Source organism: Drosophila takahashii, chromosome 3R, assembly GCF_030179915.1.
Source record: "Drosophila takahashii strain IR98-3 E-12201 chromosome 3R, DtakHiC1v2, whole genome shotgun sequence".
NCBI lineage: Eukaryota > Metazoa > Arthropoda > Insecta > Diptera > Drosophilidae > Drosophila > Drosophila takahashii.
In genome coordinates, this window is record NC_091681.1 from 29,463,116 (window position 1) to 29,490,659 (window position 27,544).

At 40.3% G+C, this 27,544-nt stretch overlaps 3 protein-coding genes and 1 non-coding gene across 7 annotated transcripts; 2 read left to right on the forward strand and 2 right to left on the reverse strand.

Moving 5' to 3' along the window:
- The first annotated feature begins 3,214 nt into the window (after positions 1-3,214).
- Positions 3,215-3,847, forward strand: LOC108069799 (kunitz-type serine protease inhibitor B6). The gene is made up of 2 exons (XM_017160041.3): positions 3,215-3,354; positions 3,418-3,847. The coding sequence occupies exons 1-2, from the start codon at positions 3,231-3,233 to the stop codon at positions 3,663-3,665; spliced, it is 372 nt and encodes a 123-aa protein (XP_017015530.3). The 5' UTR covers positions 3,215-3,230; the 3' UTR covers positions 3,666-3,847.
- LOC108069800 (kunitz-type serine protease inhibitor textilinin-2) lies at positions 3,816-4,271 on the forward strand. Its single transcript, XM_017160042.3, has 2 exons — positions 3,816-3,947; positions 3,999-4,271. Exons 1-2 carry the CDS (start codon positions 3,872-3,874, stop codon positions 4,190-4,192), a joined length of 270 nt encoding a protein of 89 aa, XP_017015531.1. The 5' UTR covers positions 3,816-3,871; the 3' UTR covers positions 4,193-4,271.
- A 3,339-nt stretch (positions 4,272-7,610) lies between these two features.
- LOC108069832 (ankyrin repeat and SAM domain-containing protein 1A) lies at positions 7,611-17,347 on the reverse strand. Its single transcript, XM_017160080.3, has 12 exons — positions 17,045-17,347; positions 14,007-14,898; positions 13,281-13,599; positions 12,768-13,219; positions 12,492-12,714; positions 10,933-11,929; positions 10,655-10,866; positions 10,079-10,369; positions 9,849-10,011; positions 9,366-9,527; positions 9,164-9,295; positions 7,611-9,102 (listed from the first exon to the last, which is right to left on the reverse strand). Exons 2-12 carry the CDS (start codon positions 14,884-14,886, stop codon positions 8,959-8,961), a joined length of 3,975 nt encoding a protein of 1,324 aa, XP_017015569.2. The 5' UTR covers positions 14,887-14,898; positions 17,045-17,347; the 3' UTR covers positions 7,611-8,958.
- A 3,799-nt stretch (positions 17,348-21,146) lies between these two features.
- On the reverse strand, positions 21,147-23,214 carry LOC108069787 (uncharacterized). 4 transcript variants are annotated; one of them, XR_011419323.1, is made up of 3 exons: positions 23,006-23,214; positions 22,200-22,948; positions 21,147-21,163 (listed from the first exon to the last, which is right to left on the reverse strand). It is a non-coding gene; the product is annotated as an uncharacterized protein (transcript). The 4 variants fall into 4 exon arrangements; XR_011419322.1 differs by lacking the exon at positions 21,147-21,163 and adding an exon at positions 21,839-22,120 and having other exon boundaries at positions 22,191-22,948; XR_011419321.1 differs by lacking the exon at positions 21,147-21,163 and adding an exon at positions 21,840-22,120 and having other exon boundaries at positions 23,006-23,213.
- Positions 23,215-27,544: the final 4,330 nt, after the last annotated feature.

Below are 27,544 nucleotides of genomic sequence, written 5' to 3' on the forward strand. Positions count from 1 at the left end.
TTCAAAGGCAGAAACGATAAAAGGCAAACGGCGATTGGCAATGGGCAACGACGACGACTGGCCAATTGTTTTGGACCAGGCCCAGATCACTGGACCATTGCCACCAGTAGCAGAAAAATGCAACAATAAATCTCATTTTATGCAGAGCGCAGAGCGAACGGCCCTTTTATAGGTAACGCTAATGTGGCCCAAAATTGAACTTGACATTTGAATGCCCAATTAACCATGACGTCGACGTCGTCCGGAGCCACAGCCAGGAGTCCTGGACATGTCCGCTGTGTATTTTGCAGTACCAATGCCAATGGTAACGGCCGCTACCATTTTCAGGTCAAGTTTTTGGGCATTCCGATGCGTTATGCTCCCGGCCGCTTTATTGCAGCAATTCGGGGCTTTCTGGGGTGCTCAAGTGGGGTTCCTCCACCTCAGCCTCCTCCCCCGGCGGCTTCCTGCTAATTAACCCACTTTCTTAGACCGACCGACCTTTTTTTCTGCTCTTGAGTCAGGCTAGATCTTTTATCTTAGGCATTCCAATCGCCGCGGTAAAATTTGCCTGTCATAAAATGCCTATGGAACTGGCCAAAGCTCAAGTATGTGGAATACTCTATTTAAAGGAACATTTTCTTAGTCATTAAAAATGTTACTAAAAATCTATTTTACTATATTTTTGGAAAGATTTTTGCAAGGTCATAGTTGCTTATAAATAAGACAACAATTGAAAACATTTTTTTAGCGAGATATTTTAATTAAAGTAAATACATAAATATATTTTTATTTATTTTTAAAGAAAATTATAATTTGGTTGAAGGTTAGTTAGGTTTAGTTACTACTGTTTAGATACTATTTAAAAGTTGAACTTTTATAAAATAGAAATGCATTTATTTTTTGCTGTGAGAGTAACTATTTGATCAGTCATATATACAATTCGATGGTTGGGAACCGTTTTACTTTACATTGGGCAATTTTACCAATAGATTTTTTTGTGTGTATGTTAAATATTTCATGCATTATAATAAAGATCTTTAACTTGTAGCAAAAAGATAAAACCAGGGTATTTCTTGAATGAATAGCTCTTTTGACTCACTTATTTTACTATTTCGATGTGAGTGCAATTCTCACGCGGAGGCCGATAGCCAGTTCACGCAGAGTCGGCTCTTTTCGGCCGGTCTTGGCCTGGTCCGGCTGGGGATGATTATAAAATTGCGATAAATATTTATACCGCTCTTAGATTTATGGTGATTCATATCACCAGCCGGCCGAGCGGAGTCATCGCTGGCATCGGGTAACAGGTAACGTTCATAAACATTTTTATTAGCAATAATTGCACAATTTTCCATGTGGTTCATTTGCGTGTGCGATCAAAGGAGGAGAAAAACGCGAAAAGATACAAAAAAATATAAGAGCTGAGCAAGCCAACTGTCATCAATCATGGAGTGGCGATAAGCCAACTTCCTGGCCTTGGCAGCCCCAAGGGTCAATCCCAAATGACCATAATTGCCAAGTGTCGGCGCAGAATGGCGAGAATAGTCAAATGCCACATTTAAATAATTCAAATTATGTGCAATCAATTCGGCCAAAGGTTTTAGCCTTATTTTCCAGACCAAATTGTCGTGGCCGCAAGCCGAACTCCAAGCCTAACTGTATTTATTAATAATTTATATTATTTGTTTATAGAAGGCCGACACTCCATTGAAGGCCATTGCTGCTCACTTAGCTAATGCTGTGCCATAACTTAATGGCCGATTTGCTTTCAAATCAGAACCCTAAGGAAAAACCATTTGCTGGCATTGAAAATAATTAAATGTTTTCATAATTTATTTGCCATTTTCAACAATAATATATTTTTCTAGAAATAACTTCTTACAAAGTTGCTGCATTCACACACAGTTTTGTACAGCAAAATAGTTTTGAGACTATAAATAAAAGCTTAGAATAAATTATTCGTTTTTTGGTTTATAAGTTTACAAAAGCAATAACTTAAAGTAAATTGTACATTTGGAATATTTTTTTTTTAAATTTTATCATGTATAAAAAAAAACTAGGATAATGCTACTACTAAATCGAACAAAAAGGTCTTAAATACTATCTCTATTATTAAGGGAAATTTTAGAAATCTTTTTAAAATCTAATAATTTGTTAGTGCTACTGTTATTTTGAGCATAGCTGTTTAAAAATAAATTAAATACAAAAAGTGCTCTACATTTGTCAGTCGGTTAACAAGTAAAAAAGTCAACTACATTTTCATGTGTAATTGGGTGCCGTGCCAGATCAACCCAAATTTCTGGGGTGACTGCTAAGTGTTTTGTCTTGTAATTTACAAATGCAAAATAGCCGAATGTGACAAAATGCATTCGCCTGACAATTTATCGTGTTGCCCGCTTCCTTGGCGATTGGGTGAGTTGCTGAATTGGGCTGGTGGAACACCCCCCGCCGTTAATCCTCCCTGGATCTCCTGGAGCCGAAAAACTAGTTTACGCATTTTGCGTGCACCAACAGACATTGATAGGCGATGTGGATTTATATTTATGGGCCTAGCCGGGCGTGGCCTTGATCTAGAATTTCAGTTTTGCCGGCCGAGCGTTTTTCCGATGTTTGCAGTTTTCAGTTTTCATTTTCATTTCGATTTTCGTTTGTGAGGCGCTGCACTACGCGGCGTATGTGTGATGTGCGATGTGATCTCGGGCGATCTCAGGTGAGTTAAGGTGATGTTTTCGTGTTCGCCGCTTGCACCGCACTTGCACTTGCGTAATCACAGATCGGGGTGCTAAGTACCGGTTTAAATGCCGGCCCAGACCAGTTGGCCAGTTTATATATATTTTATGCATCTGAACTGAAGCGCCTGTGGAAACGCGTGCGATTATTTTACTCACTTTTCTGTATATCTTTCTGCACTTGTAATTTATTGAGAAATTTAATTGAATTCGCATGCTTGCCAACCGGTCGCATAATATTTTTGTCCACCCGATTACACATTGAGCAATTGCCCGATCACATACGTTTTGCCAGGCGCCAAACACTGTTTTCGCACACAGTTGGTGGAAAAACCATTCTTTAAAAACAATACATCAACTGTTTTTGATAATAATACACTGAAAAAATGTTTATTTGGCTAAAAAAAATGGAATAATATTAATGTTGTTTTTTTCTGAGTGTGCTTCCATTACTTGGCCCTATAAAAAGCAACAGAATAGATTATTTTTCGTTAATTTCCCAGAACACAACAATAGCACATCATGTTCCGTTTGAGTTTAGCTCTCGGTTTTGTTCTCTGCCTGTCTGTTTTGATCCTGGCTTACGACATGGATTCGGACTCCTTGCAGGATCAGTACGAAAGGGAGCAGTTTGAATTAAGAAAAAGTTTGTCCTTTCTAAGAGAATTTTTTTTAAACAAATTTAATTTATTATTTAAAATATTTGCAGAAATTTGTCTCCAAGGTCCAGAGTATGGGAAATGCAAAGGTCGCCGGACATTGTGGTACTACAATACCAACAAATCAAAGTGTCAAACTTTTACCTATTCCAATTGTGGTGGCAATGGCAATCTATTTTATACTTACGAAAGTTGCAAGGAGTTCTGCGGTAAATACAACTGGAAGAAGGGTCGTCCAGTCGCACGTCGACGTATGGCTGTTCCTAAAAGCAAGGAACTTGATTCCATTCCAAGTTAAAAATTAATTCTTTTTTATGTAAATACCTAAAAATATTAACTTATAATATTAAATTATATTAAAAGAAATTGTGAACTTGATGATCACAAATTACTACTTCAAGCTCTATAGACCAAACCACATTTTCATTAGCACAAAAAAGTATAAATACCCCGCAAACTGTGGGAATCGTTTTTAGAGAACTTGTTGAGTTCCAATAGTGAGGGATGAAAGTAGGTATTGTTATTCTGGGCCTTCTGGCGATTTCGGTGTCAACTGTTCAGCCTGCAAGAAATAGACTTGGTAATTTGTTCATTTGTAAAAAATTAATATCTAATTAGTACATTTTTTCAGCGCTTTGTTATCTGCCCCAGCAATTCGGTAAATGTGGAGGCCATCGCTTGATGTGGGCCTTTTCCAATCAGCAACAAATGTGCGTCCCATTTGTTTTCTCAAACTGCGGAGGCAATGAAAATCGCTTTTTTACCAAGGAAAAGTGCGAAAAAACTTGCGCAATACTTCATAATCGATTTGTGCATGCTAATTAATTTTCGGACGGAAAGATAATAAACATATGCATGATATTGTAAGGATATATATTATTCAAATAAACTGCTTTAGACAACATTTTTTGTACTATTATCAATGGAACAACATCTTGAACACAATAGGTATTAGCTTTTACTATCTTGAAATGTTTATTACTGCGAAATTTTCAGCCAAGACATATTATCATTTCTTTAAAGAATGGGAACTTGAGTATAAATACCTAAAACATTTGTGTCCCCAGTGTAGTCAATACTCTCAGTTAAAATTAATAAGTATGAAAGCACTGGCAGTTCTTTTTGTCCTACTTTCTATCACAGTGGTTTCTATTCAGTTTAGTTATTCCAGAGATCGTAAGTTCTAAATTTAAAACCAACAGCTGCAAATACATCTATGGTATCGTTGTAAATAATGAAATTTAAATCCATGTTTTTAAATAGTTTCATACGACTATTACTAACCATCAATGGTTTTACCAGCTGATCTATTAATTTTTTGAATACCCATTTTCTTAGCCATTTGTACCATGCTGTTTGATCCTGGCCGCTGTAAAAACTATCGAGTGGTATGGTGCTTCTCCTACTACGAGGAAAAGTGCAAGAGGGGCTTCTATTCAGGATGTGGTGGCAATAAAAACCGATTTTCTTCAAAAGCCGAGTGTGAACGTTTTTGCAAGATTATAAAATAATAAAATTTATTATTCAAAAAAACAACTTTAAATAACATTTATTATGAACAAACCCTAGAACACAATATGTATTACTTTTTACTATATTGATATGTTTCTGTTTTTTTTATTACTGGTAAATTTACAACCAAAGCACATTTTAATTAGTCTAAAATCGCAAACTTGAGTATAAATACCTTAAACATTTGTTTCCCCAGTTTAGTAAATAGTCTCAGTTAAAGTAAACAAGTATGAAAGCACTTGCAGTCCTACTTATCCTACTTTCTATCTTAGTGGCTTCTATTAAGTCTTCATACTCCATAAATCGTAAGTTATAACTTAAAAAAAAATCGTGATAAATAACTTAGAGTTTTGTTAACGCTATTTATACCGATATAAATTTTGTTATACGACTAAACCATCAGTGGTTTTCCCAGCTGAGGTCTATAACATTTATTAATACCCATTTCCTTAGCCATTTGTTCCATGCTGTTCGATCCTGGCCACTGTAAAAACTATCGAGTGGTGTGGGCCTTCTCCGATTACGACAATGAGTGCATCAGGGTCCTCTATTCAGGATGTGGTGGCAATAGAAACCGTTTTTCTACAAAAGCTGAATGTGAACGATTTTGCGAAATACTAGACCAATAAGGAAATTTACCCATTCTTTTTACACTTTTTTTGTGAGTTTATGTATAAAATACACTTTAAATATTAATAATTGAAAGTGAAATAAATTTTTAAAATAATTTTTCTAACTTTTACAAACAAATTCCTAGGTGATCAATGGGATTTTGTACTACAGGCTTGGCAAAATTTGAACTAAAATGTATTACTTGAGTGCGAATGTTCACACTAATAACGCTTTCGTTTTGACCACGTTTTGTTGGCGTCTGGCGGTTTTTTTGGTACAACTCGTAGCCGGCGCTCAGGAACAGAAGAAGGCCAGAACAAGCAGTGGAAAGCTTCTCACCAGCTTGGCTCACTTCCACTTCCATATATCTAGTATACATCGCTCTCAGGAAAAAAAAACAAATACTCCCCCACAGGGGCGGAACTTGAGATTGTCAAGGGCTGGGCAAATATTCGTTGCTTGCTGGCATTTGGACCAGGCCAACAGCATGGACAGTAGCAAAATGAAAGCTCGCCTGAAAAAGTTCGCTTGCCAGATATATTTTGTTTTCTTTTCTCTGGGCTTTATTGTGCGCCGTTAGAGGCATAAATCACCGATGAGGGGGCAAAATGTGCAAGTTTACAGGTTGACTTTACTCGCCGCTCGTACGCAAAAAGCACATTACCAGAATGGCAATCGCAATCGCTATAGCAATGCCAATGGCAATGGCAATGGCCAATAGCGAAATCAAAGAATAAAGTCACGCAATTTCAATTACAAATAAACGCACAGACGGAGAAATGGCCAATGAGAGGGCATCCTGATGCTGATGCCGACTACACATCCATATCCATGGCAATGGCTATAGTAATAATAATAATAATGATATTGTGATAAGCTGCGCGCCACAAATTGCACGCGAGTGAGACGGAGAGACAATAATTTAAACCGTTAAGCGCAAGATGAGGCATCAAATGCAGCCGCCGAGAGATGGACACGTGACACGATTTGGTTTAGAAAGATAATACCCTAAAGATTATTCAAAACTTTAAAAAAATTTTTTAAATTTCTAATATATATTCGTTTTATTTATTTATTGCTGTGTCAAAAATTACCATCGAATTTTAAGAATGATTTATAAATTTTTAAAATTTTAAATTGTAAAAGTAAATAAAGTACTTGATTGACTTAAAAAAAGTTTTACATACAAAATAAAACTAATAAACGAAAATATACCTACTACATTTGCGTTCTGTAACGATCTTTAATATTTTGGTTTCCTAAATAAGCACTTGACCACAGTCGTTTAAAGCTTGATTATAACTTTTCTTTTTTGGAATGTAATTTTTAAAAATTTAATTTTATCAAGATTTTATGCGACTATATTTTAAATGTTAAAAGTATTTAATTTCGTGATCCACCACGAACAGTTCAATTGTGACTGAGGCTCGTTGAAGACAACGCGTCGTCATTCTGGCTGGCTTGGATCTTCGCCTATCGGATGTCTGGCCGCATTTGACGCAGGCTCTGCTCTTTGTGGCCAACAACATTAGGCCCGAGCTGCGCTTCGGTGTTGGCCAGTGCCAATTAATATTCGCATGATCAAATGGTTAACGCATTTAGCCGTATAAAAAACCAACAAGACATCGCGCCGCTTCGCAAACCGGCTCACATTAAATTCGCATTTACGCGTTTGCCTTTGTGTAACTGATCGAGGTTTTCCCCCTGGCCAATCCTGGTCTTCGGTCCTCTTCTTTCTGGTTCCAAGTGGATCCCGTGGCCTGTGGGAAAGTGGGGCCTTAATTGACATCACGAGGCGTTTAAATTGCCGCCTGACCCCGCGAAAGAGTTAAACAACTTGTGGCCTCAGTTAATTATGTATTTATTTAGTATTTTCTCTCATCTTCAGTTTTCGCTCATTCTTTTCATTTTTCTTTTTTGGATAAACACTTAAAAATTTTGAATTTGTGTTGTCACAACTTTGCAATCTGTACGCCGTCTATTTATATTGGGATTTTTATTAAATTTCTTTAGTTATGGGCTAGGCTGTTTTGAGTACGACTTTGTATATATAGTTTAATAAAATTGATTTATTTCCGTGTGCGTGTCTATGGCATAACAAACTGCTGCCCAGAGAAAATGGATTAAGATGAGTTTTATTTGTAATTATCTTCGATTTTGTATTGAGTAGGTAGGTACTTAATGGAATCTGTTGTACCACAAGCAGGATAACATTTAAAGCGTTCGCATACATCGATAGAGAAGGTTTAAAGTCTAGATTCAAAGTAATACAATTCTACGTAAACCAAGTCAAAATGAAAGCTTTAACAACAAGGCCTGGCCTCAAACGAAAAACATTTTACAATCGAATGAATGCAAAAACACATGTGATTTGATAAATGCTTACGTAACAACTAAGGGACTAGTTAAAAGTTTTTCTTAAAAATTCGTAAAGTATTCTCGAAAAAACATATTTAAAATGCGGCTGACTCGTCACATCGATGCAGTCATTTTCATTTTTACGATTTTGTAAGCATTAACTTGCTTATAACTTGATGCGTTGTCTGTCCTTTGATTTGATTCGATTCGCTTAAATATTCAATTAAAAATTATATAACAACACGCATACATATCAATATTAGAGTTAGTCGTATGTATATATGTATAATATATAGTAAATGTGATTAGCCAATAGGTTATAGATCTTCGTGAATGCGGGATATGATTTTGCATTGCTCTTTCTTTATCATTTCAATTCAATTCTTTGCCATTAGCATTCAACATTAATAAAATTGTTTAATAAGCCAATATATTTTTAATTTCTTCGCTCGTACGCCAAACATGATTTTCCTCCCTCATTTGTTTATCTGTTAAAATTTGCTAAAACATTTTCATTTACTATTGTTTTATACCGTCAAGCTTAATTGTTTGTTTACCCCATAAATGCAATACCTCAATATGTTCTTTTTGGAATAGGGATGCAATTGTTACCCCTGCAAAATGGTCTAATGATAATTGTTCTTTGCAAAATGATCTAATAATAAAGTCGATTGGAAAGGAAAGCTTTCTGTTATATTTGGAAGTTGTGAAGCTCTAATAAAGCCTTCATATTTGTTTTGGTGCATTTCTCTTAAATGGAAAAAATTGTGCCTTTTGTTGATTGTGAGTCTTTTTGTTCGTTTCGTTTCGTTTGTAGTTTGTTCTTTGGCCATACGAATAGTTAAATGATTCGAAAAAACTCCCTTTCCCGCTCTCGTATAAAAGTCAAATGCGCAAGGACTACAAACTACTAGTTGCCATACAAAAAATCCCTCTAACTACAACTTGAACAGAGCCCCATAGTTGGTGAGGCAAAATAGTTTGGCGCATAGGCTGCGACTTCGACTGTGACTGCGACTCTGACTGTGACTGCGACTGAGACTGTGACCTGGCCTGAGTGGTGCCGGTGGTGTCGGCGGTGTTGACTTTCCTGGGGCCAGGTCCTGGCTCTATTTCCCGCCACAATACTCGCCCTGCAGCATTCCATTGTCCAGGAGAAGAGCCGGCGTGGTGGAGATTCCATCGCGCAGTGCCAGTTGATAGGCCACCTCGAAGGCCTGCCCTAGAGTCAGGATAATCTCGCTGGCCAGATCCTTTCAAGGCAAAATATTACATGGTCACAATTTTTAAGTATATCCGAGTGTATATACTCACTGTGCTTGCGACCAGGAAAACATGGCAGTAGTGCAGGTCCTGCTCCTTGGTTATATAGGCAAAGTGCCGTAGATCCTCCGAGTCTTGGCAGGCACAGTTGATGTTCTGAATCTCATGCTCGCAAATGGTGCGCTGTAAATTGTACCAAAAATTTAGGAGTTTAGATATACGATTTTTTATATTCCAAGAGCAGTTTACCCACCTTACTGCTCACATCGTTGAACTCCACTCCACGATGGCTAATCGCCAGCGAGAGTGGTGACCCCGATTTGCCTTCACCTTCAGCTGAGGACTTCAGCTTTTGTATGGACTTCTTGGTGGACTCTGTGCCACGTAGTTCTTTCACAACCGTTGAGCCGAGGTACTATTGCAAAGGGAGAAAACAAATTTTATATAAATAAACCATTAAAATAACGAGTAATTACAAATTTTTTAATGTTGTCAAAATTAAATTTAAAAAAATTTAAATTTAAGTGAAATAAAAGATTTAATGATACAAATAAACATCTTCGATAAGTAAACATTTGTCTTATATATTTTCGGTTGAAACTTATTAAAAACACGATGATGCTTAAGAATTCGCGTATGTAACTTAAAGTATACGGAACTTCCTTGAGAAAGTTTCTTTATAATCTTATTGAAATATTACCCTTTCTGTTAATAATTAACTTTAGCTTCAACTTACTTGAACCTCGTAATTGATGTGCTCGTTGAGCAAAGTCTGCGCCGAGTGGCGCCATTCGGTGGTCCGTAGATTGGCCGGAAGACCCAGCAGAAGCTCCGAAGGAGCCCTTATTTGCAGAGCGGGCGTCTTTCTAGCTGGTGGAGCCGGTGGCGGTGGTGCGGGTCTTAAAAATACCAAAAATATGCAATTTAAAGAAAGATGTTTCCTTCAAGATAAAGACCACATCTTACCGACTCTTGCGATAGCCCGTAATGGAGTTGCGGTGATGCACGGGATTGGCGGGTATCCGCGGAGGAGCCTCCCTGACGGTTCCATTGCCATTCGTTGTCAGCTGGTTGGTTTCGTTGTTTTCGCCCAGCGGCGTCTTCAGCGACTTGGAGTCACTGTCGCGCATCTGGCGGATGTAGGCCAGCGACTGCAGGATGCGTCTCCGGTGGCCCAGCTTGTTGATCTCCAGCACCGTCTGCAGCTCCACATCCCAAACTCCGCACACGCTCTCGATGGTGTTGTAGAGATGTTTGCTAAAAAAGATGGCAATCTTAAATACCAGTTTTTGCAGGATAGTTCTGGAAGACCTTAAATATAATTTGATATTCCTTGTAAAGACTTTAATATTTAACATTTTCTGAAAACTTTATTTCTAAAATATCGTGTTTAAAAAGCAGTCTAAACCTGATTTTCACTTAATTATATTTTTCAAAATATTTCCGAAGTGACTATAATCGAAAAATGGCATTAGCCATATCAATTTTACAGTATTCCATGTAACCCGACACTTATTTGTTTTACATAATAATAGTACTTACTTGAAGAACTCCAGGTATTCCGGCAGGGCAATGGTGTTAAGCCACTGCTGCAGCGTGGCCACGCCCATCTGCTTGTTCTCCTGCTGCGTCTTCAGCGGCACCTGCGGCTGGAACTCCGCCGGCGGCAGACTTTGAACAAAACGCAGCAATTTGGCCGCATCGCGTTCGGGAATGTGCAGCAGCGGAATATCGGGCTCCTCAAATACATTGTGCTGGGAAATAAAAGCACCATTAACTACCATTCTCACCAATTAAATTCCAGTTCCAAGTGGACTCACCACAAACTTGTAGTTATCATAACCATTCTCAAAGAGCATCCTTTCCAGGTGAAGTAATCCTGCGGAGCGAAGACGTGTGGCCAGTTCCCTTCGCTCATTGGGCACTTCCATGTCCTCAAAGTCCAGCTCGATGTCGTGGGTGGGCGTTATGCTGGTGTTCAGGATGCCGCTGCCAAAGTTCTCGATAATCTCGGAGATCTTCTTGCGTGCCTCCTCCGCATTAAAAGGACTCAGGAGATTTATGGAATTTCTTGCCGCAGACTGACCACTTCCTGGAGATTTTGCGGGTGATTTGGCAGGCGATTTGCCAGAGGATTTGGAAGGGGATTTGGAGGGTGATCTTGGCGGTTTGATTACCACCTCGCCCGAGGAATTCCCATTGGCCTCCGCCGGTTGATTGGTTGGCGTCGTCGGCGGCTTCACAAACTTTCTCTCCGGCACCGCCGGCTTGATGGGAATGGGCGGACGCACTCTGGGCAGAGTTTGCTGTGGCTTGTTCTCCACCTCCTGGATTTTCAGCTCGCACTGCTCCTTGAGAAGGGGCAGCTGAGAGGCGCCCTTAAGCAGCCCCGCGAAGGGCACGTCGCTGACAAACTCCTCCACATAGTCGGTGGAATGGGAGAGACTGTGATCCGAGCACGAGATGCTGGAGCTCAGGGATCCGGAGGAGGGAGCTGGGCAGCGGGGCACCACCGTCACCGTATCGTCGTAATCATAGCCCGGCGTACTCAGCGTGGGCAGCAGTTTCGATGGCGAGGAGCCCGTCTCGATCATCAGCTGCTGGGCCGCCTGCAGCTGGAGCAGAGCGGATCGACGCTTGTACTCCTGGCTCAGCGGTCGAATCCGCTCGTGAATGGTCCGCTCCGCCTGGCTAGAGCTCGGCGGCGGGTGATCCGGCGTGGGTGGCTGCTTGTAGTGGGTGGGACTGCTGGGGATCTGCTGCTTGGCCTCAAAGTTCTCGTCGCCACCGTTGGATTTGGCCGCCGCACTTGCACCACTGAAATAATTTAATATATTTTATTAGTAATAAAGTATTTCTCACAACATTTAACAAATTTTTATTGTTATATTTCCGCTAAATTATCTCCATTCATTTGTTTTTTATTTAATAACTTTAGTTAAATCTGCAAGAAACTAAAATATTTAAATACCAATCAGGCTAATTGGCCTTGTTTACTTGAACGCTAATTTAATATTCCAGTTTAATTTCAGTATAATTTACAGTAAATTAAATCTAAACCATACCATACTAAAAGTTTGGCAACATGCTCTTTAAGGCCGTATAATAATTTGGGTCACCTAAGCGTTTTATATAATGGCGTCAAAATTACAATCATCATTAGTGCTATATTACAAATTTGCGTTTACGTGGAAGTTAGTTAATGCAACAAAAAATTTAATGGAACTTAATAAACATTTTTACTACCACTACTAAACTGTTAGGCAATACAAAATGTTGGTTTTCATGACGTACAAACATTTTAAGCAATATTATTAAGATGAAAATGTTTTACCTATTTCAAAGTTTTTTAATGTTTTTAATTATAATTTTTTCTTACCTGCTGTTTCGATTGCGCTTTAGTTTTCGATTGGGATTATACGACTTGAGGGTGGCACTTTCTGCGGATTTCAATAGTTCCTTGGAAAGCTTGGTGGTGGCACTTCGAGGAGCTGGAATTGGTCGCTTCATGGAGTTGGTAGCAGGTGAATCCCCGCTAGAATTCGGGACACTCGTCTCGCTATTTAATTCCGAGCTGCTGCACTGACGATCCAACATGTCATCTGTAAGAGGAGTTTTTTAAAGGGTTCGATTTGGATTCCTATCCGGAACTTACTGCTTGAACTCAGGCTCAATTCTCCGGCGATGGCTGATCTTGTGCTCTGCCTGGCACTGGCATAAAGACGATCATTGCGCTGTCTTTCCCTCATCTGCGTCTCATCGAAACTCATCCCGCCAACACTTCCATGGCTCTGATGGGAATACGGACTATCACTGGGTGGCTGACGACGCATCTGGTTTTGACCATGACCATAACCATGGCTCTGACTTTGGCTCTGACTGGATGGGGAGCTGTAGCTGAACTGCTGGCCAGGTCCGGCATGGGTTGGTGACACGGAGAGGTTGCGTCTTGGGGGCTTTTTGGGAGGTCCTGCTGGAGCAAAAGTGCTCATCTGCATTGGCTGGCCAAGGCCGCCGGTGGAGCAACGGGATCTGGGTGACACCGAAGCCGGTTCAAAGCTGCTCAGCGAAGAGGAGGGACTCACACTGTAGCCGCCAACCATTTCACTAGGAAAGGTATTAAAAATTTAATAATAATTTTAGGATCGTATAATAAATCTTGACATACTTCTGACTATGCAGAGGGGAGTGCGCATTGAGATCCTGGTAGAAACGATCCTCCGGCTGGAGGGCACTGTCCAAGGACTTTCCTCCATTGTAGGGTCCACCATTTCCGGCACTCAGCCGCTGTTTACTGTATCCTGACTGCTGCATCGAGTGTGAGTGATTCAGCAAGTGATTGTTGGAGTTGAAATGGTAGTGATTGCTGTGGGCCTGCTGCTGCTGCGAATGGTGTTTGCCCTGGCCACGTCCTGAATTCGGTGGTCCCGAGTGTTGCCTGTAGATCACCTCGTCGCCCTCATCGGTGTCCATTTGGTTACGAAAGTCTGTAGGTAAAAAAATTAAGTTAAAATTTAATAGTTTCTCAAAGAAAGATTTTATTTTTATAAAATTTTAGATTTTATAAATATTCAATTATAAAAAAAAAATATAAAATATTTATAAATTGAAATTTATAATCTCTCATTTTCTGTGCTTTCTCAAGAGTTAATCTGTCTTGAGATTCCAGCTCATTTCAAGACCTGTGCTTATCTCGTTCAGACTTTACATATATTCGCATACGTATAAATGGGGTCAACTTTGTGTATATATTACTTTGCTTCGATAAACAGAGAGACTGTAACCGCATTACCATATAAATAGAGTCATTGGAATTAGCGGTTGTATAAAAATAAAGCATGACAAAACAATCAATAAATCGAGTGTAAAAGAAAAGCAGATTACGCATACGTACTGTTGATCACAGCCACAATGTGCTTGGTGACATGCGGTGGAAATTCGCGCAGAATATCCAGGGCGGTGCGTCCTTCGCTGTCGGTGGCGGCCAAATTGATGCCAGCTTTTAGGAGAGTCCGCACCACACTCTCCTTGCCGCACAGCGATGCCTCATGCAGAGCAGTTCCCGAAGGAGTTAGCAAATTCACACTGACGCCGGCGGACAAAAGGACTTCGACGACGCTTTTATGGCCATTTCGACTGGCCAAATGCAGACAGGTGTGCGGAAAGATGGCCCGGCTAGGGGATGCTGGCGACGAGGGCGACGGGGTGCCCCGTTCCAAGGCCTCTGTGCCCAGGTGGGCTATCAATTCCGGATGGGCACGTATCAGCATTTGGACCGCCTGCAGTCGGCCATATTGTGCGGCCAAATCCAAAGGGGTTTCCCCGCGCACATTGCGCATATTGGGATCCGCATCGTGATGCAGGAGCAGGGCCAGGACTCCCGTGTGTCCATGCTGGGCGGCACAGTGCAGCGGGGTCTCCTTGTCCTTGGTCTGCAGACTGGCACTGGCCGGTCGATAGGGATGTGTCAGCAGGAGTCGCACAATCTCCGTTTCGCCAGCCCAGGCGGCCAAATGAAGAGGCGAAGATCCCTGGGAGTCAGGCAGATTTGGTGAGGCCTCGTGGGCCAGCAGCAGTCGAACTATGTCCTCGTGGCCATTCAGACAGGCATGATGCAGGGCCGAGGAGCCACCACTGTCCTGGAAATTCACCCCAGTTCCACGTCGCAAACTGGCCAGCGGTCCGGCTCTCTTGGCCTTTTGGGTGAGCACCTTCTCGATGTGCGAGATGTTGCCATTGCGCGCCGCCTCCAGGAACTCCTGATCCTTGCCCATTGTCGGAAGAGGCTGGACACAAAGAAGATGGTTTTTTTTTAAAAAAAAATGCAAAGATTATTTCAGAGGTTTTGAACTTATGATTAATGTCTGTGGTAACTTGTGGTTTTGCTGATATTTATTTTAAAAATACTATGCCATTTCAGAGATCTATAGAAGAACAAGAAGCAACGCAAAGAAGGGGAATTTTAGCCAAACATGCTTTGATAAGGTTTTTAATATAAAAGAATTTATTTAATTGCTATCTGTACAATGAAACATTTTATTATTTTCTTAAGAGCTACATTTCTTTCAATTATAATTATTTCCATGGAACTCAGCCCTTTTAAGTTGTAGAACATTGTTTTCTTCCTGTGTGCTAATGGGTTTCCATTAATGGACTTCCCTGCACTTGTAATCGCTTTAGGACAAGCCCTAACCTTTGGGGTTTGGAAGGGGACATGTCTGCTTGTCTTGCTGTCTCTGAGTTGATTTGCTGCAAATGAATTATGACTGTCAAGTGTGCTTCATTAAAACGCCTTCGGCTTTGTGGCTTCGCAGGCCTTTGCGGGTCGCCTTTTCTCCTCTTAGCCCTAATGACTTTTAGCCCGTCTTTCCATTTAAGCCGACCACCCAGCCACCCATTCACGCGCAGCTCTCAATCGGCAGAGGGTTTGCCATTAAAAAAATTGCACAATAAGATGGGTGGTGGGATGGGAGGTTCAGTGGGTGTCGAGTGGAGCTTTGCTCCTGATGAAGTGCTTCTCACGCGCTGGAATATCTTCGAGTATCTTTGGTATGTACGTGACGCATTCCACACATAAACCATGGGATGGAAATTGTATTCCGAGATATGACAGCGGCAAGCTCTACGAGATGCAGATAAAGCCAGTAATATCTGGAGATGATGTTGTAGAAATTCCGAGAGCCATAATAAGTTAAATTGAGGAAATTATACTTTAAATTTTAGAACCATTTTTAGAACTAAATAAAGCAACGAGGTTAACCGTTTAGTTTAATCAAATAAACATTTTTGCAACCTTAACTCACGTAATGCTAAAATAAATCAACGTCAAGCCCATAACTCCGAGTAAGCAATTATATGCCTATAGTCACCAGTCGGATGAGTTCTATTAATAATATACAACCAGATCCGTTAACACGTCAGTTATAAATTTGCACAGCTTTTGCAATATGTGAAATGTGATATATACTGATAGTAGTCAATCACTTGTTGAATGATAAGTAAGGAAAATAAACCAGAGAACAACTCAATATTATGCCCATAGTCCTGGCTTTAAGGACTTTTTCCGTATAACATGATAAAGCACGTTGTAGGCGCCTAAAAGCAGGCTGCATTCCACTTTTGAATGCTTCAATGAGATAAATACACGACGGCAACAGATAATCACCTGCTTACACACACTCTCGCGGCGATTTTACACACACTCACACTGCTGCATGTCTGTCGTTTATCATACTACATACTATAAAATTCAACAAAAGGTAGGTTAGGCACATCCTTGGGGGTAAGGATGAAGGGCTTCCAGAGAGTTTACGAGAGAGAGAGAGTGTGCGAGAGAGTTATCAAGGAGTGCGCCTGCTCTGCCGCGCCCACCACCAACTACTCCCGAACCCCCAACCCAAAATCCCTAGCCCCCAGAGTCCTTACCCAATCCCCAGAACCCCACCGCACTTCTTTCCCCCAAGCTATTCATAATTTTTCGCTTGCAAAACTCTGAGGCGTGTCAGCAGTAAAGCTGAAACGGGGGGAAGTACGGGGTTTATTACTGGGGATGCGTTTAGGCCAGGCCCAAAGAAAAGGCAAACGGAAATTGAGCCACATTATAAACGGCTTGACACCAGGACCGACAACAACAACGACGACAACAAAACAGAAGCCAACATTGCCAATTGGCAGCAAAGATTGTGCAGTTCCTAAGCCATAATTGGGTCAAAGGATGTTGACCCTAGACGACGACTGGCTGAGCTGGCCCAAAGCCCATTTCCCGTTTGGCATTATAACTCTATAACTGGAAAACTATTTCTCGTCTGGCAAATCATTTACCGTCTTTCAGTTTACCCTTTTGCATGCCAGTATATATTTTCGTTAGTGCACTTAAAAGGCGTGTACCTCCATATACACACACATTTTCTATAGCACAATTTTCGCTTTTACCTTTTCGCTTAGTTTATTTGGGATGTTGTCGAACGTAGCTCGCGTAGTCTCTATATATATAGCACTTCCGTTGGTGGGCGGACTTTCTTCGTTGATTGAATAAAACTCATTTGATTCCGCCGCAATTTATGGGCCTTCGTCTCGCAGCACATCTTCTCTAGCACATTTTTCCCACCGCTTGAGATTCCCGATTTGGGATTCAGTCAGTTTCCGTCTGCAATTCCGATTTTTTTCTTGCTTTTCGGTTCCGATTTTATACTCCGCCCGTCAGCGACTCTCGCGTGCGACTGACTCTGTGTCTGAGTTCGGGGCCCCGGGGTCTCTGCGTTAGTTCCGTAAAATATATAATTTCCAGATACCACTTGGCACTTGGAACTTGGCACTCTCTCTCCGCCGTGCGCCGTGCACTTTGCTCTTGTGCACTCGGTATGCCCGACGAAAGTTTTTCTCCGATTTTGTCGCTTTTTTCTCTGTTTATGAGCTGTGTGGCCCAAGCAGACCACAATACAATTTCAGCGCTTTCACTTGATTGTTTTGCTTCTCACAATGCGGGCGTATGAGCGGAGAAAATTCGTTGAGCATTGAGACCGAGAAAAATATATATTGAGATATAGAGAGAGTGCTTGAGAGGAGAACAAATACATTTTTGTTTTGTTTGTTGTTTATCGGGGACGATAATACGCTTTTGTTTACGTATTTTCATGTGCGAAACTGACAGACGCACAGTCAGAAAAGAGAAGAGAACAGAGCAAACGAGAGATATATCTCTGGGGAGCGTAAAGTGTATTATAAATAGTTGCAATCACTGGGCAAAGAATGCAGCATATGTATAAGGGAACACGCCTTTAAATAAACAACAGAATACGTTCTTTCCTCGAAATGCAGTGGATTGAGTTACCGATCGGCTCGATCAGTTGATTAATGATCTGTGCAAGGAATGCCACCGACAAACGGCCGGAATGGATCTGGTTTATATCTCTGGCAGATCTTGGGGCGCCGCAATTAGGAGTATTTACCCATGTGTAAACAGTGGCGATTAGATAAGTGGGACAGTGGTCTTTAAGACTTATCTTGAAGTACCTGTTAAAAACTAAGAGAACTCAAACTAACGTTTAGCATTCGCAAAGATTTATAACTACCTGCTTTTTTATCATGGGCTTCTTTTTCGCGCTTAAATAATCGTAAAACCAAGTTATATTACCTGTAAATCCTTGTTAATTATAAGCTATTTCTTTATATTGCCAGGCAGGTGTTTTTTAGTGTTATATTATTTTATGGTCCAGTAGAGCAAATTTATTTCAGGTTTCAAATTTCAACAATTTATTATATCAGATAATAATGAAATTGTATAATAAAAGTATTTTTTTCTCTTGGCAAATTTTAAAATAAAATGTATAAATTATAATTTAAATTTTTTGTTTCCTTGCTAGATTCATTAATATTTAATTTCAGAGCTGGTTTTAAGTTTCTATTTTATGTAATTTCATGAACAAATAAACTATTTAATTGGCCGCCCCATTTGCTATGCGAGCACTTTCCTCCACGGAAATGTGACCAGTTCCCACAGTTACAAGCTCATATTTCGCAGTACCCACGAAGTTCCCAAACTCAACTGAAATTTCTCACGTAGTCGTTACCCGGCTATCCACCAAACACCAGAAAAAAACACAATTGTAACTACTCATGTAGTAAACAAAATATGAGTAACTTTTTGTGAAACCCCTTTCTTCTGGCGCCCTTCAGCCCATCACTTGTTGTTGTTACTGAGCTTTTGCTGGCATTTCGCTCACTCAAATTAACACTCTCCGAAAAATCACGCATGCGCCCTGTTGAGCTTTCTTATCACACCTTTGTTGTGGGTTAAAGCTTTGGTTAGTGTATGACTGACCAGAGCTTTACACATCAGCTGTTTTGATAAGAACCCACACTTAACCCCTTGTTGACCATTAGAATTACTGATACAAGAACATTTTTAGGGATTTTTATTGTAAACTTGATTTTTTCTTAGATTGGATGACTTTAATCAAATTGTTTTACTATTCTAATTTTATGGATTTTAACTAAACCCCTCATAAACTAGAATTAGCTTATTTCTCTATCATAAAAATAACTTGTTTCTATAGTTCGAGTCATTTGCCATCATCCGATTTGATAAGAGCCTTCGTGTAACCCCTCGGTGACCGCTTCCCTCGTAATCGTTGTGCAATATGACTGGGACATGAGTTATGGCTATATAGCTCTACGGCTCGCCCGACTGCCAACGTGACTCACTTGGTCAGCCCCGAAAAAAACCACCGCTTTGTGGGCGGACACATGCGGCGAGTTGTTGTGGCATGCCACATTCGCACACTGGCAAACAAACCGAGCCGCAAACAAATAAAATAGACAGACGGCCAACACCTACGACTGGTCGAACGACCCACCGCATGAGTTTTCATACTCAATTGCCGCAAATGCCACAAATATGTGTAATTGACTTGAAAATGCGCCAAGCAAATCAATCCGCACACAGTCAGTCCGCCAGCAGTCCGTTTTCGACCTCAAGTGCAGCGCGTGAACTCATTCTCATTCGCTGGCCAGCGGTGTGCGCCACGCTCTGTTCAATTTACACTTGGAAAAATAATTCTGAAAAATAATTATTCAACTTTTTAAACTGTTTAGTATTTATTTCATATTTTTATACCCTTGCAGAGGGTATTATGATTTCAGTCAGAAGTTTGCAACGCAGTGAAGGAGACATTTCTGACCCCATAAAGTATATATATTCTTGATCAGCATCACAAGACGAGTCGATCTAGCCATGTCCGTCTGTCCGTCTGTCCGTCTGTCCGTCTGTCCGTCCGTCTGTCCGTCTGTCCGTCCGTCTGTCCGTCTGTCCGTCCGTTTCTACGCAAACTAGTCTCTCAGTTTTAAAGCTATCGGGATGAAACTTTCGTAGAAGTCGTATTTCTATTGCAGGTAGTATATATGTCGGAACCAACCGGATCGGACAACTTATAGCTCCCATAGAAAGGATCAAAAAAAAAAAACGTAAAAAAATTCTAGCTCCGGTGTTTTTTTAAATTTTACCTTCTCCTCTTGGGAATATTTTTTTCTTTATATTTCTGAATTTCGGTTTTTTTGTTTTTTAAATCGGATCACTATATCATATAGCTGCCATAGGAACGGTCGAAAAATTAAATGGAAATTAATGGGAAAAAATTATATCTTTGTTGGTTTTTATTACATTCCCTTCTTCTCTGGGATATGACTATTTTAAAATATTTCCGAATTTCGATTTTAATTTTTAAAAGATCGAACTACTATATCATATAGCTGTGATAGAAACGATCGAAAAATTAATGTGAAATATTAAGAAATTTAACATTTTTGCGATTTGTAAATTAATAGAATGATCTGCAAGGGTATATAAGCTTCGGTTTGCCGAAGCTAGCTTCCTTTCTTGTTTTAAAGTAGAATTTTAAGGAGTTAAACAGTAAATTTGTTTGATTAGTGCTAAAAATTTTTAACTTTGTTTCTTAGCAAATAATCTTTAATAAAATTTGTTTATTAAAAAATAAATTTAATATAATTTATTTAATGACTTCAGTTTTGAAGCTTAAAACATTATTTTAGAAAGAATTTTTTATGTCCTAAGATTATTAAAGTTGTACGTAATATAATATCGAAATTGTTTATTCTTTTTAGATAGCAACCTTATAAAATGATACTATACAAAAGGTAAAAGATTTTTTTGTAAGATCTATTTCTTCCAGTGCATATCAGCTTGGGTCAGCTCCGCTCGCTTGCTGTGTGATTGATGAATGTTGCATATTTTGGACGCCGTTGGCTGCCACCATTGTGTGGCATTAATGAGACACCGGCCATTTGTTTTGCCATTTTTTAGCCATTGCTGGCTGACAATGAAACCGAACTTTGGTTGCCTTACAAATTGTGAACTGTTTTCCTCCCCGCGAATGCACAAATGTACATACTTTATTATTACCACTCGTTGTCTGTGGGGATCATTTCAATTGTGGAAATCGTTACGTTTTATGGTTATTGTAACACATCGACTTCGTAGCAATTAGAGGCGCATTATGTGGGCTTTGAATATTTTCGGATCTTGGGATTTAGTGTCTGCGATAGAAGAGCAGAGTGCCAGGCTTTAGCGGAACTGTTTATTACCATAAATAATTGTCAACGCCAGCCGAGAAACGTCAACTGATATACTGTCATGCCCTGATCTCGGTTTGTGTTTGGCCTGGGTTTGGGTTCGGTCTGGTATTCATTTCAGCTAACTGCACACTTGAAAGGCCCGGAGCCGCCGACCGATCTGCGATGACTACGCCGCACCCTGACGTCACATTTGTTTGGGTGGGTGCAGCAGCAGCAACTGCTGCACCATCAACTGCCACAACTTATGACTACATGTTGCCGTTGTCGCGGTGCCCCGGAGTTTGAGTATCTCTGCCCTGCATTGCTCATAATAAAGTCATTAGAATGTTCGAGTGTCGTGCGCTTTTGAGGCGTTAATAGTTTAGTTCCGCTGCATTGACTACGCGACTTGCGGTCGCTCAACTTCCGCATAGAACAAATTGGTTGGGAATTGGGCATTAGCCATGCACTAATATAGCGCAACGCTTATCGGGGGGTATCGCTTTGGGGTGGGGTCCGAAAATTGTAACAATTTATTAATGCACTTAGAGGCATATATTTGAGCATTAAGCTGGCCGAGTAAGGCTTACCAATAAAATAATTCCTGAAACCGATTTGATTAAGATAAACATTTATTTTGTAGAAAGTTAGGTCAACACGCAATCGCAGTAAAAACAATAAATCCATTTTAATTAAATTTTTGAATCTTAAATTCTCAACGTTGTGCTATTTATTGTTTCAGTTTCTATGGTATCTTTAAAATAGTCTGTTTCATTTCCAGTTGACCTCTTGCCAATGACATGACAAGTCTTCCGACATTCGTGTAGAGTAGCAAACCTATTGGGATTCCCCCCGCAACCACTATAAAAGTATCGGACGCATCGATTGGTAATAATGCTGTAGCCATATACTCTAAGGCCCTTCTTACAAGTTCCGTAACTGGGCGTAAACAGACATTTTTCTACATGTTAAAAAATATACTTAGAAACTATGACTGTGTTTGGTTTACCTAGCTTACCCTGCAGGACATCGTAGGATCCTATTTTCGTTACACGATTATGAACGATATGTTCGCGCTTTGGACTTCTTAGCGGATCAAAAGAAAAATCAGCTGGTTGCGAATTACCTGGCAAAAATATTCCCCAAATCAATGCGATGAAGATGAGTTCAGTCCACATAGCTGAGACTTCGGTCCCCAAATGATTTTCTGGTATAAAAGGAATTTGTATAATGACTGTTAGCGAAACCAATTTGATTTAGATGAAAATTAAATGAGTTATTTAAAATTTTAGCAACCGTATCAAGATTTATTTTATTAAAAAATGTTTTCTTTTAAACTTTGAATTTTTAGCTGATTTAATCGAAATTAATCTACCGGTTTCTTCTTATTAAAATACATAGAACATCACTATGCATTGAAGAAAAATTCGATTTTAATTAAATTTTTGAATCTTAATTTTTTAATTTGTTGTTTTTTATTCAAAATTCTTAAGTCCTTGCTTTTACAACTTTCCAGTATTGTAAAAAATTTTTTTTTTTATATTTAATAATTTGGGTCTGTGGTATCTTGGTAATAGTCTATTTCTTGTCGGGTTGTCTTGCCAAAAACACAAGTGTTCCGACATTCGTGTTGGGTGGCAAACCGATTGGGATTTCCCCCGCAGCCGCTATAAATGTATTCGCTGCATCGGTTGGTCATCATGCTGTACCCATATACCTTCATGGCTTTTTTACACGTTCCGTAACTGGGCGTGAACATACATCTTTCTGCAGTTTAAACAATTTACTTAGTAACTATGACTGTTTTTGGTATACCTATATTACCCTGCAGGATATTGAAGGATCCTATTTTCGTTACTCGAACATGCTCAATAAGTTTACGCGTTGCACTTCGGTAATTTTTATCTTTTTTAGGTTTATGAAAGATACGTTTGCGCCTTGCGCTACTAAGCGACAAAAATATTCCACAAATCAATGCACAGAAGATGAGTTTAGCCCACATGACTAAAACTTCGGTCCTTAAGTGAAGTTTGGGTATCAGAATAGTTTGAAGAACAACCGTCAGCGAAACCAATTCGATTTGGATGCAAAATAAATGAGTTATTCAATATTTTACCTACCGTGTCGTGAAAGTTTTCACTTACGACTTTTTACTTCTAGACACAACAGGTGGCTTTAGTTACTTAACTAGCGATCCCAACCCCATTAAAATGCCCAATAAATCACTATTTATTTTCAGTGTAATGGCAGAATAAAAGGCGCTTCTGCTGATTGGAAACTAATTTCGTTCTCACAGAACGTCAGCCCAAAATGATGACGCTGAACCGAGGTGAACTGAACTGAGCCGAACTGATTGAAGTGCAGCTCAAATTGAAAGATTGAGTGCCCGGCTGTCCACTGGTCCAATGGTCCATGGGTCCATCTGTATGTTGGATGTATCTATGGATGGACGGACGGACGGATGGATGGATGGATGGCAAGGGGCAGTCAGGCTGTGTCAGTCAGTCTGGTGGCAGACAAAATGTTGCTAACGATGCTGCTGGCTTTTGGGCCACATCCATAGACCGCCAGCTCTCCTTTCCTCCACGGACTAACTCGTGTCATTGTCGCACGACTCACGACGGTGATAAATAATCATCAGTCAGTCAGCGGAGCAGTCAAGTGCTCGCTGGCTCCTGCTTTGCTTTTCCTCAGTGCCTCTAATTAAGCAGCTTCGCTTCAATTGCAATTGCAATTGCATTGGCAATTGCACGTACTTGTAATTGCATAAAGGGTAACGGTATATGTATATGTTTAGATTCAGATCCCTCGGACGAGGCCGTGCCCATCGAGATTCGGGATTCGGGATTACTATGCTATATGTACTTCTTCTGGTTATTATCGCCATCGCCGACTTTGCTGTTTTTGGTTAGCTGCTCAGCAGCGACTGATAGCACAACTTGGCAATGACATTTCAATGCATTTATGATGGTTATCTCTCTGGGTAGCGAGGAGTAGGAGAAGTTAGGAGCCTGGTATCCCAGAGAGATACCATGCCAATTGTCAAGTGACTAAAGGCAGGGTTAACCAGGAGGAAAAGAGAGCTCTCTTTCGCTGCACTGATTTAGATAAATTGCGCACGTTTTCTAAGGCAGGGCCGGGCCTTATAGTCCGTTGTTGTTATCAAAACAACTTCATCAACGACTCATTGATCTTGCGGTCAGGTTCATTTCGTATATTTTCCGTTGGCCAGCAGCCGCTTAATTGGCCAACGGTGATGGCCATTTGATAGGCCCCCATAAGCAGTTTTTAATTAGGACCGGCCCCTTAACAAAGGATGCCGATTTCGATACTCGATGCCCGATGCCTAAGCGATGCCAGACCAGCTGCAAAAAAAAGGCCAAGAAATCCGCGCTCATAACTCACTCAACTGGCTTTGATTTATTTGGGGCATGGCCGAATTAGCATACAATTAGAGCAAATGCGCGGCGGCTTATGCAATTTATGAAATATTTATGCCGGCCCAGGGATATTTCCCTAGCATTATGCAAATTGTGGGGGCAACAATGTAACTCTGGTATCCACATTAAAATTATCCACAAACCAGCCTTCGATGGCCAAAGAAATATATAGTTTTTCCTTTTGCGTTTTTTTTCCTATTTTTCTTTAGCTATTTATCTATTATTATTATTGTGTTTTTTGTATGTTTTTTTTTGGGAAAGTTTACTGCTACACAGCGGGCATTTTGGTGACCGTTAAATGCCATTAACCAGACGATGCCGCGGCATTGGCAGTGGCATTGTTGTTGACCGCTTGCCGTTCGGCGGCAGCCGCACAAGAAAATGAAGCAGGTGCGCAATTGTCAATTTTCCTGCTTGCTGGCCACCGAAGGATGGGGACTTGAAGGGGGAGGGAGTGATACGGCGGCAGCCACAACAAAGAAAACAATCAATGCGATGGAAAACTAAGTAAATTCGAGGGGTATACCGAAGATAAAATTCCCTTGTTTTATTTAAAACAACGTTAACCTTATGGTAGGACAACCTAAAGCTTCCGTTTTATTTTGTATAGTAATTATCTGGAATCAAAATTTCGTCTTAAAAATATATAAACTAAATTCAAGTTCTATTAAACCCGAATATGTTCAGAAATAAGTTTAGTTAACGATAAAACGATTAAAACTTCTATTATTTATGAATAGTTATATTAAAAAAAGGGGTTTAAAAAATATTTATCGATAGAATTGTGAATTATTGTATTATAGAGTCCGAAGGAGTCACCAGCTTCGCTGTTAAGTGAAGCCAAATATCGCTATGCTCCTTAGAGCTTTCAGGGTATTTAGCCAACTTGGTTTGTCTCATTTTTTGTATATTTTCTACACAGTTTTTCTTTTTATCAGTTGCATATCGGTTGACGCAGACATAGTAAGTAGCTTTTGTTGCTGCTTTTCCTGCTGTTGCTGCTGCTTCTTTTGCCTCTGCTGGTGGTGGTGCGGCAGCCGGCTGTGATTATTATGATTGTCCAGTGAAGCATGGAGGATGGCTGTTGTGGAGCTATGTCGATGGGGTTGCCGGCTTTCGGGGTATTGCCATGATTTATGGCCTTTTCCTAGAGAGCCATCGATAGAGAGTGAGCGAGAGATCTGATGCTTGGCGCTTGTTCTACGATCTGTTGCTCGGCGATATCTCTATATAAGTATGTGGCTCACATGTGTCCGAGAGCTGTGCTGGCCAATAATAATAATAATAATAATTTGCTTGATTTATGATTCGGTTTTGTGACACCAATTTGGCATGTGCCCCCCAGACCGAACGATGTCACCTCAGGGGATGCAGATTCATCTGCAAAAAATGAGGAAAGAAACCTGGTCAAGTGGGGTTTTTACCTCCTAAGCCAAGAGTAACATAGTAAGCTTAACAGATCTATGAGAAATTGGCCATATTTAAGCTGTCATTGGTGTGATATTCCATTCGCGGCAATCTGGTTAATTATGGACAAATTCTTTCATTATAAACAAAAGTAAAAAACGCGCTTAAGTCGCCGCTTATTGTCAGCTTTCTATGTCAACATTTCAGGGGGATCTCGAATCTCGAAAACGAGCAAAAAGCTGGCAAAACGCACATACAAATGCCATAAAAATATCAAATATAATTGCGTATGTCGTGCCACTTGAGAAGCTGTCGCGGTTCCTAAGCGCTTTTTCACAATGCTCGTTATCGCAATGTCACCGATAAATTCCAATTCGCCAGCCTGTAATTTATGTTGACGCAGGCTTATGACGCAAATCGAGAAATGTTAACATCTGAAGGGGTATTGGTAATGGGAATTGGGCTCTTCTGGATCTACTCAGCCTGCGGCCGACAAATCGAGAAATCGACAAATCTATTCGTTTCCCATTGCCTTGCCACCAGTGGCATTAGCATTGGACTCGACTAATTTCCGCTGCATGCTAATTAAAAATGCCTCTAGCAACTCGGTCGCCACATGACTCCGGGCAATTTGCACGGCCGCCGCATCGATGGCGGTTTTCCATCTACAAGGAGAACGAGAGAAGCAAGTGTCTGCACTGAACGAAATGTGTAACAAGTTGGATTTTAGAACACATATATTTACAGAACGCAACATAAAATATAAAGGTCCTCATAGTATATTTTTAAAAAATTTATCTTCTTATCTCCTTTTATCAACTATTTAAAAAAGGGTATTTATTAAAAGTCTTAATTTACTCAGGATTAAAAGATAATTTTTTAAATACCAGGATGTGTGCAAAAATGTCATAATAAGACTTAAGCGTTGCAATCAATTTGAAAAGATAAAACATTGGTTCTTACTTCAAAAAATTTACCAACATAATAAAATAAATATGACAAATGTAGTATTTTTTCCCCACCTTTTATCCACAAGACTATTAAAGATCTTTGAAAACCAAACGACTCGAGGGCTTGTGACACTTTGGTTTTGCGATTTACGTTACAGCCGAGTTGAAAGTGATATGGTTTTGTTTTTCTGAGTGGGCTGGTTCTAGGAAGGCACATGCTCTGGAGCTGTCCCCAGGCACAGACCATTTCGTTATGGTTTAAATGAGCAATTTAACAAGCAGACAGCACCGGCTGCCCTGCCACATAATGCGGCAAATGCTCCGCGTTGCTGTTGCTGCTGCTGTTGCTGCTGCTGTTGCTGCTGCTGTTGCTGCTGCTGCTGCTCCATGTGGAGTAAGAGATCAAAGATAGAAATCTCGGCAAGAAGCGGCAGACAGTGGCAGGCTGGCTGAGCTGGCGGCTCCATCGGTTAGGGTTATTGCTTGTTGTTGTCGTCGACTTAATAGCGGCGCTTGCCCCTTGTTGCTGCTGCTATTTTGCTATTGCTATTGCTGCCGCTGCTGCT